Source organism: Acomys minous (genome assembly GCF_964271855.1).
Source record: "Acomys minous genome assembly, chromosome: 2".
Taxonomy (NCBI): Eukaryota; Metazoa; Chordata; class Mammalia; order Rodentia; family Muridae; genus Acomys; species Acomys minous.
In genome coordinates this window covers 38,853,971-38,867,075 of record NC_140484.1, presented here as the reverse complement: position 1 = coordinate 38,867,075, position 13,105 = coordinate 38,853,971, and the positions used below count along the sequence as shown (strand labels likewise).

Sequence of the window (13,105 nt, the reverse complement as noted above, 5' to 3'; positions counted from 1 at the left end):
AGACCGACACTATCTGACTGTGTGGAGTTCCCCAAAGGCCTGTGCTTGTGTCAAACCCTTGTTTGGAGGATGGAATAGTTTAACATTGTTGCTGATTCATCTCTAGATATGAAATAGAACCAAAATTATATCCATTTCTCAAAATGATTCTGATTGATTCCAGAAATTAGATTAAAAACTTACGCTTTGAGGACAACCAGAAAGCTGTATCCAATGCACATGATTCCCACCAGGAAGTAGGAGAGAGGTAGCCGGAAGTTCAGCCATCCGATCGTGCGTTTGTTGTCATAATAGCCATAGAAGAGGACAGAGTATTGTGCCAGGCCCTAAAATCCAACAACAAAGCCACTTACTTGCCAGATGTTGTGAAAAGCAACATAAAGAAAAAGACGGACTTTAAAAAGAATAGCAGAGTGACATTAATTTCCACGGACGCCACAGTCTGACACGAGCCCTGTTGTTGTTTTGTTCCTAGAGTTAATTTTCACTTGTCATATTGATTGACAACTTCTTAATTTAGCTGAAAATTCAGTGACTTCTAAATAGACACACACACACACAAAAAAAATTTATTCACTTTACATCTGGTTGTAGCCCCCTCCCTCCTCACCTCCCAATCCCACCCTCCCTCCCTCTGCCCCATCTCCCCTCCCCACCTCCTCAGAAAAGGGAAGCTCCCCTTCCCATCCACCCCAGCTCATCAAGTCTCATCAGGATTGAGCATGTCCTCTTCCCATGTGGCCTGGCAAGGCAGTCAGTCCTGCCAAGTAGAAGTGATTAAAAAAGCTGGCAACAGAATCCATGTCAGGGATAGTCCCTACTCCCTTTACTAGAGGACCCACATGAAACCTGAGCTGCCCATTGGCTACATCTATGTAGAGGGCCTAGGTCCAGTCCATGCATGGCCCTTGGTTGGTGCTTTGGTCTCAGCAAGCCACTCTAGGCCCTGGTTAGTTGGCTCTGTTGGTCTCCTTGTGGAGCTCCTGTCATCTTCAGGTCCTTTTTTCCCTCCCCTCACTTTTCCATGAGACTCCTTATGCTTTGCCCAATGCTTGGTTGTGAGTCTCAGCATCTGTTTCATAGCACTGCTGGATAGAGCATCTCAGAGGACAGCTCTGGTAGGCTCCTGTCTGCAAGCATAGCAGAGTATCATTAATAGTACCAGAGGTTGGCTGTCTTCCATGGGAGGGGTCTTGGGTTGGGCCAGGCATTGGTTAGACATTCCCTCAATCGCTGCTCTACCTGCTCTATTTTTATCTCTATACATCTTATATGCAGGGTAAATTCTGGGTTGAAGCTTTTGTGGGTGGGTTGGTCCTTTCATGCCTTTATAGGAGACTTGTCTAGTTACAGGGTGAATAGACACAATTTTAATCAAGTATTGTCTTGTTCCAAGGTGGAGCTATTGCTGTAAAATGCCCATTGAGTTAAACATCCAAACAAAGTTCATGGTACCATTTCAAAGATTTGCATAACATACATGTAAGAGAGCTCTAGAATGTATCTCCTTAAAATCTTGCCCTGAGTGTACATTTCCTGTCACTTCAGTCATAACTAAATCTGTTTCTCTTAACCATAGAGGTTGGGTCTCAGATACTTCTTGGCAAAAATAAGCAGGAGGGATGATATAGGAACCAAGGACCTTCCTTCGGGCAGAATGATGGCATTCCCTCGAAACAGCCATGCTCATCCTTGCACTACACCTTTCCCTAAAATTATCTGTGTGGGTAAGAGTCACCATCTCCCCAAAACACCAATAGCCTCCTCCTTGCACGCAGAATGCTGAAGTGTTCAGATGCTGCTTTTTCTACTATCACCTTACACTCTCAGTCTTAAAGCATTATTTCCATAGCATCATTTATATATATATATATATATATATATATATATATATATATATATATATATATATATATATATATACATATACCCACTCCCTGGCTCCTGTCTGACTTTTGTTTGAGAATCACTTAAATAATTGTTTAACTTTAAAAAGTAGTTGGAAAATTGGACAATTTGAGTATCTTCTTGAAATCAGGTGAGTTACTTTTGAAACTTACAAGAGACTCTTCGCTGTCTTAGATATCATTTACATCAACCCAGTGGTAGGACCCCACCTACCAGTGGAGAAGGAGGAGATGGGGGCAGGGCAGCACAGAGAGATGGGAGATTGTGCTCTGCCTTATAAGTTCTAGAAGGAGAATGAAGGGAAGAAATGGAGGAAGTTGAGTTAAACAAAGATCATACCTAGCTCAAATATGATGCTAATGAGATGTGAAAAAAATGTTTTACTTCTGCATTTTAATACCATAAGAACCAGCAGGAAAAAATAAAATAAAATTTAAAAAACCAGCAGGAAAAAAATAAAATAAAATAAAAAGAACCAGCAGAAAACAAAATTCTCTCTCTCTCTCTCTCTCTCTCTCTCTCTCTCTCTCTCTCTCTCTCTCTCTCTCTTCTCTACTGCCCTCCCTCCATCCCTCCCCCCCTCTCAAATGAGTTTATGAATTTAACTACAGCAAGATGGTACGTGAGGGCTATAGGCTAATAGCCATCTGCTGAGCCCTCCTGTACCACAGAGGTCTGTGCCTTCATTCTTTATCTTAAGAAACGATGCTAACCATCTATGATGGTTAAGTCTGTGGTGAGGAGGCCCTGTAAATCCCATAGTAACCATTTCTGTGGGCATTGGAGGTGTTTCTGGTGAGATTAGCATTGCTGTAGCTAAACTCAGTAAAGCAAATTGCTGTTCCAACATCAGAACACCCTGTCCGAGGAGAGGCTGAGTAGAATAATGTGCAGAAGACAAATGTGCACCCTTGCCTTTGCTGTTGAAGTGCTTGAGCTGGGCCCCATCTTCTCATCGCCTCCTGCCCTCTGACTACAACTCACACCATGAGTTTCCAGGTGCTCATGGTACTTGGACTGAATTATCTATAGGCTTCAGAGGTCTCTGGCTTAGAGATGGAAAATTGTAGGTTGTCTAAGCCTTGATATTTGAGGCTAAAATTATTATCTTCATATATATGTGAGTGTTTACTATTACTATCCTATAGGTCTTATTTATTTTTAATTATGTAAATATATAAAAATTTATATATAACAAATATAAATGTAAACTATTTATATTTCCACGTATTTGTTATCACCTGGTAAACCCTGACCAATTCAATCCAAAAGAATATTTGAAGCTAAACAACTCACATACAATTCCATTAGGGAGTAAGAGACTAACCTCATGTCCAATAAGAAATCAAATAGAGTGAATGGGAAAAATGCTAAATCTACAGAAACCTTCATCCCAGGAGACTATTGCCCTGGTGGGGGTTTCTGGCTCCTTCTTGCACGCCCTGTCATTTCCCATCTATCTAGCTGAGGTCTCTTCTTGCCTGCTCTGAGCCTTCATATTGGTTCCTTTGTGTCCATAAGAACAGAATCGGTTAAGTCAGTTGATTTAGCAGACACTTGACCTCTGGTTCAGTTTAATAGTTACACCCCCAAGTATTTTTTTTTTTTAAGATGCAGGACAACACATATCGTTTTCCACACCATTTACTTTTCTCAGCAACTGGCCCTTACCCATTTCCTTACGCAACCCTGACATTCACTGGTATTCTCTGTAGTAATGGTATCAGCTAAAATATTTTGTTGATGATTTAGTAGCAGTTGAGCACCTCAGTTCATCTCACAGAGCCCTCGAGTGACCCCCAAGAAGTTGTTCTTTCTGGGTCATGCATTCTTCCTCACCTTAATGTTTCTTTCATAAGCAGAACGTCGCTCAGTATAACATTCCCAGCCGGTCTCAAGTTCTTCACTGCCGCCCAAGGAGCAGAACCAAGTCTGAGGACAGAGCCCAAGTCATATAAGGGAATCTGCCCTTCCCGTTTGGGAGGCACTGGCTGTCTGCCCATGCAAATGGACACCTGTCTAGGCACAGGGTCTAGCTGTGAAGCCTACTTTTCCACAAAAGATATTGCATTTTTCACGCCTGGCTTAACCTTAGTTTTTCCTCTGGTTCGTGTCCAGCTTGTTTTGTAATGAAGGAGTCACCACGACACAGCCCCTCTACTAATACATTGTCCCTCTAATCTTCAGCAGCTGCTACCCTAATATATGTTTTTCAGGTAAACAAACTCAATCCTGAAGAAGCTAAGTAACTACCCAAGTTCACACAGCTAGTATGACAGAGTCTGAACACGAGCCAGCTTTGGTGCAAACCCCATGTGTTTGAACACTGAGGCACCTATGTCTCCCATGCTTTCTTTGTCTCCCAAGATGTGAATGATTTTAGTACCTGATCTTCCCAAGGAAAGAAAGAAACAAGACATGTTACCAGTCTAACAGGAAATGGCCCTTGGACATCTTTTTTTGAAAAGGTTTCAGAGAGCTTCATCTCCATACTTATAAATATTACAGACTAACATCTTTTATAATTCATAATCACAATACAAGGGTTATGAAGCCATCCTGAAAACAGCATGAGAAGAGAATAGAGACTGTTGAGAGCATCTGGCTAGGTCAGCACAATATTTCCTAGAGGCAGCTGGCTCATCTAGAGCATGTCCCATTCAACATATGTTCAAAGCTGTCACTTCATAGATAGGAGATTGTACCAAAGCAGGGGAGAGTCTTCATTGATGCTCATGTGGGGGAGGGGGGGGGACAGTGCTGATTATTCATAAAGCCTTCTTCCAGTCACCTATTGCTACACATGCGATCAAGTGTATAAATGTGCATTACTAAACTCTATTTTAATTTCAAATGCACTTGAGGAGTATAGTGATGGTTAAATATGAGTTGGGAGTCCTGGAAGAGGAACGTCCTCCCCTGCAATGCAGCCGGCATGCCACATGTTTCTCCCCTTCCCTTAAAGGCTCAAAACTACAGCAGCAGACATCTGGAAGTGACCAAAATAGCAATGACTCCTAGGCCAGCCATGGACATATTCAGTTGCTGTGTTAGTAGGCTCTGATTTCCCTGTGGGAGAATTCTTCCCCTCCCCCATGCAAATCTGTGACAGATAAACCACAGCCAGAGCCAAGTTTCAAATCAGCACAGAAAATTCCTTTTTAGCTCTGGGCACTCTGCTTGTATGTTATTGACTAAAACCAGTCTTGTTTGAAGGCTGTAATTGCTCTGGTCCATAGTTACACACACACACACACACACACACACACACACACACACACACACACACACACAAAGAAGGCTAGAAAGTTTTGATTATCTTGTCACTAGGAATTAACCCATGTGTTTATGTAATATTTACAGAGAACTTGATATTTGGCAAAAACAACACAGAGATGAGGAGGAAACTAGATTACTGCAATCCTCAAGAGTTCTCTGTGCAAAATATCCACATCAGAAATATTCCATCTCTTAGTGATTTCATATAATTCTAAATAAATACTCCCTGTGAAAAACAAAACTCTACCACCAGGATGGTAGATGAATTTTACCATTTTTAGCAACTCTAATTAATTTATTAACTCCCAGACAACTATTTTGTGGGCAAAAAATAAAATGCCACTGGGTTAAAACTGGTAGAAAATAAAGGTAGGACCTATGAAGCATGTCACTGACGTGGGAGGTGGCACTGCAGGAACCGAGTCCATCCACGCTTCCACTGTGAGTTCTTAGTGACCTTTCACATCCTCTAATTAACTAGGGATGTTGGAAGTATGAGTGAAAAAGGGGGACAGAGCAAAGGGTGTGGAGGATGATAATACCTAACAGAAGCTAGATGTAGTGTCACAGGAACAGCCTGGCCCTTCTAGATGACATGGTGAGAGCCACCATGGCTGCCTCCACATTCTTAACCAGACCCACTGTCTCCACCAATGCTCTGCTCACCTATACATTTCCTTTCTTATAGAAATGCAGACCCAGAAACCTAGGCCAGATATTGCACGGCTCTTGTTTGTTTGTTTCATTACTAATATTTTGATTAGCATGTCAAGTGACATTTTCATCCATAGTCTTTGTTGTTTTCTTTCTCAGCCCATCCTTGTCCCCAGGCCCCTTTCTGCCTGATCCTCTTTCTCCCTTCCTAGCTCCTTTGCTATCTTCATGTTACATGTATTCTATTCTTCTCTTTTCTCCTCATTAACCCTGTCTTCAGACCACATTTACCCTTCCCCAGCCCCCTTTCTGGTTTTATGGCCAATACCATACACATATTTATCCTCCTGAGTCTCAAAACTTTGCTTAACAAAATAACTTCCAGTTCCTTTCATTTTCTTCTGAGTATTGTGACTTCATTTACAGCTGAATAAAATCCCATGGTGTATATACCACATCTTTCTTATTTATTTATATGTGGCTAACACCAGTGGCAACAAATACAGGCAAGGCTGTGGAAAAGGACTCCTTTATTCACTAGGGTAGGACTATGAACCACTATGGACATAAGTACAGAGGTTTCTCTAAAAACTGAAAATAGTATTGCCATGTGACACAGTTATACCAGTCCTATACCCTACCACAAGACTTGTTTTGTGGTTCTCAATGCTTACAGAGACAAGCAGGGCTTGACCTCCACAGACTTTCTCTCTTCAGCAGATCAGGGTCAAAGACTCCATTCCTCAAAGCTGCAACAAAAACCATTGCACTAATACTTAACATACATAATCTTATTTAGTTTTTCTACCCGCCTGGTGTTGGGATAATCTGATGTATTTTGATGCTAATTACTGTTTGCTGTCTGACACATCTTTCATTTAATGAAAAGCCATCCCGCCTGGGCAGGGCAGGGCAGGAGATAGGTGGGGCTTAGAAAGGAAGGAATTCTGGGAAGAAGAAGGACCACCACCAGGAGAAGGAGACCTGAAGTGAAGAGAGGAAGGCCACCATGGGTTAGCTGGAGAAGCACATGGCCCACGGCATGGATGGAGAATCCAGCCCAGATGAAGAACATGAGCAAGGACTTGGTATTATGGATGAGAGGTAGCTTGATAGAGGTTATTAGAAGTAGATGGCATAGGATTGAGGCAGGGATTCCATGCCTGCCCCACTACGGGAGGCAATTTAGAGGATTAATATCTGCCCTGCCCCAGGTTAACTAAGGCTATCTTAAAATATAACAAGTGTCTGTGTCTTGATTAATTCCTAGCTGGGCCTACAGATAATACTAATTATACAGATACATTTTTAAGGCAATAGCCTGGTCTGTTATCGATAGAATATTTTACATGTGGCTATCAGGAGGTCAGGGTGGTTGACTGGCATCATCAAGGCAGGATGCTGTAAGATTCCAACTGGAGTGCCTGTGAATCCCATGATGGAGCTTCTTTCATTGGCTGCACTGTCATAACTCTTAAGTATTTTGTAAAAAGTCCTTATATTTGCCTGCCCCTGCTCTTGGCCCTGCCTCTGCCTCTGCCCCTGCCTCTGCCCCTGTCCTTGCCTCTGCCCCTGCCCCTGCCTCTGCCCCTGTCCCTGACCCTGTCTCTGTCCCTGCCCCTACCAAGATAAGAATTGATAGCCTATGACCATAAAGTGGGGGAGGCGGTCCCCCTCGGTCATAGACCTAGGAGAAGGAAATAGGGTGAAAGTGGGAGGGAGGGAGAAATGGGAGGATATAAGTGATAGGATAACAGTTGAGTTGTAATCTGAATAAGTTAATAAAATAAAATATAAAAATTATAATCACAAGGGTCTTCACTGGGTAAATCTCTGTATGCGATTGCATCCTGCTACAAGACCCCCTCTGTGCTATCAGCTACCTATTGGAAACAGCCAGTCTCTGAGTGCAACGAAATTGTCTTCCTGGGCTATGGCTTCCTCTCACTTCTCAAGAGCCAATTGTTAAAGAGAAACATCCTCTCAAGATCATTAGTGCCTGGGACTCCACCAGTTAACAGCACCTCATCTATTCCTCTTCTCACTCCAATTCAGGGAAGTAACATGGCTTCTTTACTGGGTAAATAAAATGTCTTGGACTAGCTCAGGCCAGAAGTAACTCCCTCCTCTAGGAAGTAAGCAAACCTCAGGGTAAACTGGCTTAATTCATGGTTCCATATTAGTAAGACCATTTGGCAATAGGTCTCAAATTGGTCCTCCAATTAAGTCTCTATAAGCAATGAATGTGGGGTTTTTATGGCTCTCTGCCTCTTTTTTCCAAACAAATTACTCAGAACTCAGATAGGAAGTAACTACAGTTTGACAGACTTTTCTCAAAACTCTAGATAGTAAAATTCCAGCAAAGATGAGCACTGGAACCAAACAGAAACAGCACTGTATTTTAAAATGCCCAAAAGATGTATCTGATCATTTGAAGATGTAGCATTATGTAACAACTATTGGTTTTCACAGCCAACTAGACCATAGCAGCCCCATGGGCAGGGAACATGTTCCTTGCCTCGGCACTCCCAGTTTCTCCCATTCAACTTGTTTGGCAATGGCTGGGTGCATAAATAAATAGCTTTCAGTGATCGTTAGCACCCCACAGTCACATTAAGCATCTTTAGGTTGTCACCTAAATCATCCCTCTCTAGAAACCTGCTCTCTGCTTCTTCGTTTTAATAAATCACAGGTATCATTCAAGACAGTAACATGACAAGTATAATCTCATGCTCAAATTTCATGAATTAAAACATCAAAAAGTATCTGAGAGACACTAAAGTTACAGAAAAGCTAATTTGTCTGTACCATCTAAAACTCATATCTAAAATAATTGAGACAGTCTCAGTGATGGAAAGATAGACAACTGCATAGTTTCTTTCCACGGGCTGGAGTAGTTTAGTGATGGGGCACTTGCCTATACATGTACAAGATACACAAGGCACTGGGCTGATCCCTAGCCATACACATGCATGCACACATGAACACGTAGATGCAGACACAGACACATGCTTTTCCTTTGTTCTGCATATTGGAGGTTGAAAAGATCATATTAAGAAGTCTCGTCTGTTGATTGACCTCTGAACTTGTAAATATAAGTTAGTCGGTTGTGGAGTTGTAATCTAATATATTGTTGTTTAAATACCAGCTTACCCTGCCAGGTTAATTCAGCTTTTCACACAGCCCCAGTCACTCACCAGAACATATCGATGGACTCCTCTCTGCTCTCCTCCTATCCACCTTGGCTGCCTTTAATCTGGCCAGTCCCTTGGCCTCTTGAAATCCAAGCCTGATGCTGTCACTACTTTTGAGTTACACTAAGGAAGAAATTATGTTGTAGAGTTGAGGGGATCTCACATGGTTTGACATTCTCTTGTCTCTCCAGTGCCGTGGGCCCCTGCTTCCTCTCATTCTGAGCTCCACTTTCACAGGCTGTTACTCAGGCCCATAACAAGGCAACCTGTCCCCACCACAGGACCTTTCTTGCTGTTCAACTTTCTAGAATACCTTATGTTTCTCAAGTCAGGATGTCCTGCTGACTCTTCAGAGTACAATTCAAGGGTTATTTTCATAGAAATAGACTTTCTTTCCACTCATCTCTTTGCCTTAGCTGTGCCAGGCTCCCCAGTATAGTTTTCCTACTACTCTGTTTCTTTCAGAGCAGTTGATATAGTTGCCGTTACATTTTGGGGGATTACTAGACTATCCTACTAACTTTTTATATTTCTTTCTTTCTTTCTTTCTTTCTTTTTTTTTTTTTTACTTTTTATATTTCTACGGACAGTGGTCTGGTTGCACTTTGCTCACTTTTGCTTAATGCCTGTCACCTGGCAAATGTTAACAAATGTTTGCTGGACTGACTCATTTCTGGAATAACACCCAAAGAAAGAATGCTGTGTTCACTATGTAAACACAGCAAACACCAGCCTCCAAAACCATCACAAATGTTTCCAGCAGGAAGCCTCATCTTTGTGGTTTGACTGCAGTGACGGAATCTGGAATTTGTTGCTAAATCAAAGGAAGTCATGATAAGGCATGAGATTCCCAACTCCCTAGTCCAGGACAACACGAAATCTAAAAGCAGACTGAGGAATCTCGCCCACAAGTTACCCAGGTTTTAATGAAGTCTTGGAGTAGCAGGATGAGAAACTAATGAGCCAAGAGAAAAACCAAGAATGTAAAATGGAGTGTACGTTGTCTCTTCCTTTAATGACCCTCTGTGAGCCTATTGAGGAAATTGCACTGAGTACTGAGGAAGTGAAGCAAACCTACTAGCCAAGGATGGACAGCCCTTAGATACTGCTAATCCCTGGCCAAGTGCCCAGACATCACTCAACCCTGCTCCGTGAATGTCACTATACACAGATGAGAAGATCCTCATGCCTTGCAGTCATAGGATATCTAAGGGAAGAACCAGCTCACTCTGCAGAAATGGAAATGTACAAGCTTTTTTTTTTCCTTCCCCAAGAAGCTTAGCCAGCTCTCTTAGGTCATGTCACCAAGGAAGATTATGTTGAGGGTAGGTTCTCTGTTGACTTAGCCCTGGCCTGAGCTCAAACAATGAGCATGCCAAAGCATTCGTGCGGCCCGTATTTTAAGCCTGTTGAAGTTCAATGATGGAGATGCTAAGCTGAAATCCAAACTGAAGGAAGTAAGTCACATCTAGGCCACCAGACCCCTTGGGAGTAGGTGTGTCTCCTTTTAGAGACAGCCTCCAGTTTTCACACTTTGGGTCCACAGAGTGCATCAGGATGCTTCACACTGAGGCCACAAACAGTTCATAATGCTACCCACTAGCTGAGCGTAAGGGGCATGTATGACAGAACCAGGTTATGGTGGATGTGGTGGTTTGGATAGGAATGGCCCCCCATAGATTCGTGTGTGTTTGAATGCTTGGCCATAGGGAGTGGCACGACTAGGCGGTGTGGCCTTATTGGAGTAGGTGGAGCCTTGATGGAGGAAGTACATCAGTGTGGAGGTGGGTTTGAAGTTAGATGTCATACATGCTCAAGCTACGCCCAGTGTGGCACACAGTCTCCTGCTGGTTGAGCATCAGTATATTGAACTCTCAGCTCCTTCTCTAGGACCATGCCTGCCTGCATGCTGCCATGCTTCCCACCATGATGATAATGGACTAAACCTCTGAAACTGTAAGCCAGCTCCAGTTCAACCTTTTCCTTTAGAGGAGTTGCCTTAATCATGATGCCTTTTCACAGCAATGGAAACCCTAAAATGGTGAGCCAATACAGATTGTCCTCTAGCCTCAGACTCCCCCAAATACTCTTTCTTTTCATTTTCCTACGCAGATGTCAGACCTGCTTTGACTTACGAATGTCCCTCCTGTCTACCTCCTCCTTCCTTCTCCTTTCTTCACCATGATATTTTTTCCCAAAATACCTTCTCATGTAATATAATTTTGTTGCCTATTTCTCAAGAAACCTAAAGTCATTCACCATTTTAAACTGACTCCCTGAAAACAAAGATGCATTTGGACTAATGAAACACTTTTAAAATATTATTCCGTGTAGAAGACATAAAAATCTCTCTGAGTGTCGTCAATCAGTACGAAGACGCTGGCATGAGCTGCACTCCCGTGTAAACAATGTTACTCTGGAAGATTGTTTAAAAGAGCTGTTGATGCGGGTTAAAGAAGAAACCAAACACTACTACTGCAAACCACGGTCCTTCGAGGGCATGCTTCAAGGAGAGGGTATGAAAGGACCAGGCTTGAGATGAGATGTTAAAGTAAAACAAACAGCATGACATGGAAGTCGACCAGATCTTAGTTAGAATTTCAGTGCATCTGTTAATTATCTGTGTTGTCTTTGACAGCTGTAAAAACATTAATAACCTCTATCTTGAAGCTTGTTATAAAGATAAAATGCAATGTTAAATGTAAACGTTAATGCTTATGATTGTGCTCTCCCCTGACCCTTTAAAGGCTTCTTCTAACTCCCACATCTTTATGAGTAGTAGAAAATGGGAGGCAAAGTCACCTCATTGATCACCCATCCATACTGTACAAGATGCCCTCAATCTGGAAAGCTGATGGCATCGCCTCTATTCTAAGCACATGTCTCCAATGCTCTGAGCTCAGTGTCTGCTGTCAGCTTAAGCACCTTCCAAATTCCACCTTGTTCCCCCTTCACTCTCCTTCCAAGGATATTGAAACTACGGTTTTCCCACAGCATCCTTTTGTCATGAAGCATCTTCACAACAAGGACATTGTTCTTTCTTACCAGGTGCTCCAGTCTGCATCCTGACTGCCACCCTCCAAAGTCCACGTGCTAAAGGTCCACAGGTCGATGCTAGTGGGAGATAGTCTCTAAGGGGAGCTCCTTGTTGTGAACAGTTGGAAAGAAAAACTCTTCGAGGATGTTGTCTCTTCTTCCCCATTTGCTTTGAGGCATGAGGTGAGCAGTTTGCTCCACAACCCATTCCCCACTCACCTGGCATCTGCACCAGATGTCCAGAGCCACAGGTCTGTCTGACCTTGAAACAGACTCAGTGGACCAATGAACAAAATAAACCTTTTCTCCATATAAATTAATTATCTCTATATAAAGACTAATATTTCTCTTTTAGTGACAGAATGATGACTAACACACACTCAAAGTCCCTTGCCTAATTCTAACTCCGATTCTAACATTCCTGCCCATTTGCTTTATAGCACATATTCAATAGTCTCTCAAGTTCTTGCAATTTTAATAAGATAGATTTCCCTGCTCAACAGTAAGACCCATCACTTGGCACTGAATGAAAAGATCAAAACTATTCTGCGCTGTGAATGATAATTGGTGACTCTGATGAATCATAGAACTGGTAACTGTCACACGTGTCACTGATACTTGTCTACTACTGATGAGAGACTTGGATGAGTTGAGGGAAATGCTTTCAAGTGACAGAGGTGAACTGTTATAGAGGCACAAGATTCCCCAATAAGGTTCCACACACTAGAAGCCTCTTAGAACTTTCCTATTTCTTCCCCAATTTTTCTGACCCTTTTATTTAGTAGATTCTTCTACCACAAGGGGTCATGCTTGCATCTCCTTTTAATGTTCTGGAAATGCAGCCTTAAGGGCTTTCTTTTCCTCCTTCAACTTGCATAGAATGGCCTAGCTAAAATGACACGGAAGAAATGATCTAACACCTGGCCTGACTGTGCTTCCAGCAGTCACCCCTGCCCTGGACCAGAACATACCTTTTGTTCCTGGCGTTTCTTTGGAGGCAAGAATGCAGAGCTTTCTGTTTTCCTCCAAGAGGG

General features: G+C 42.5%; 1 protein-coding gene across 1 annotated transcript in view; it reads right to left on the bottom strand.

Annotated features, from left to right (window-relative positions):
• TMC1 (transmembrane channel like 1) overlaps positions 1–13,105 on the bottom strand; it is a gene marked incomplete at its 5' end in the record, with an annotated part of 116,399 nt that overhangs the window by 44,185 nt on the left and 59,109 nt on the right. Inside the window, one exon of the mRNA XM_084802364.1 lies at positions 184–326. Coding sequence (XP_084658490.1) covers positions 184–326 — 143 coding nt within the window. The remainder of the gene's footprint in view (positions 1–183; positions 327–13,105) is intronic.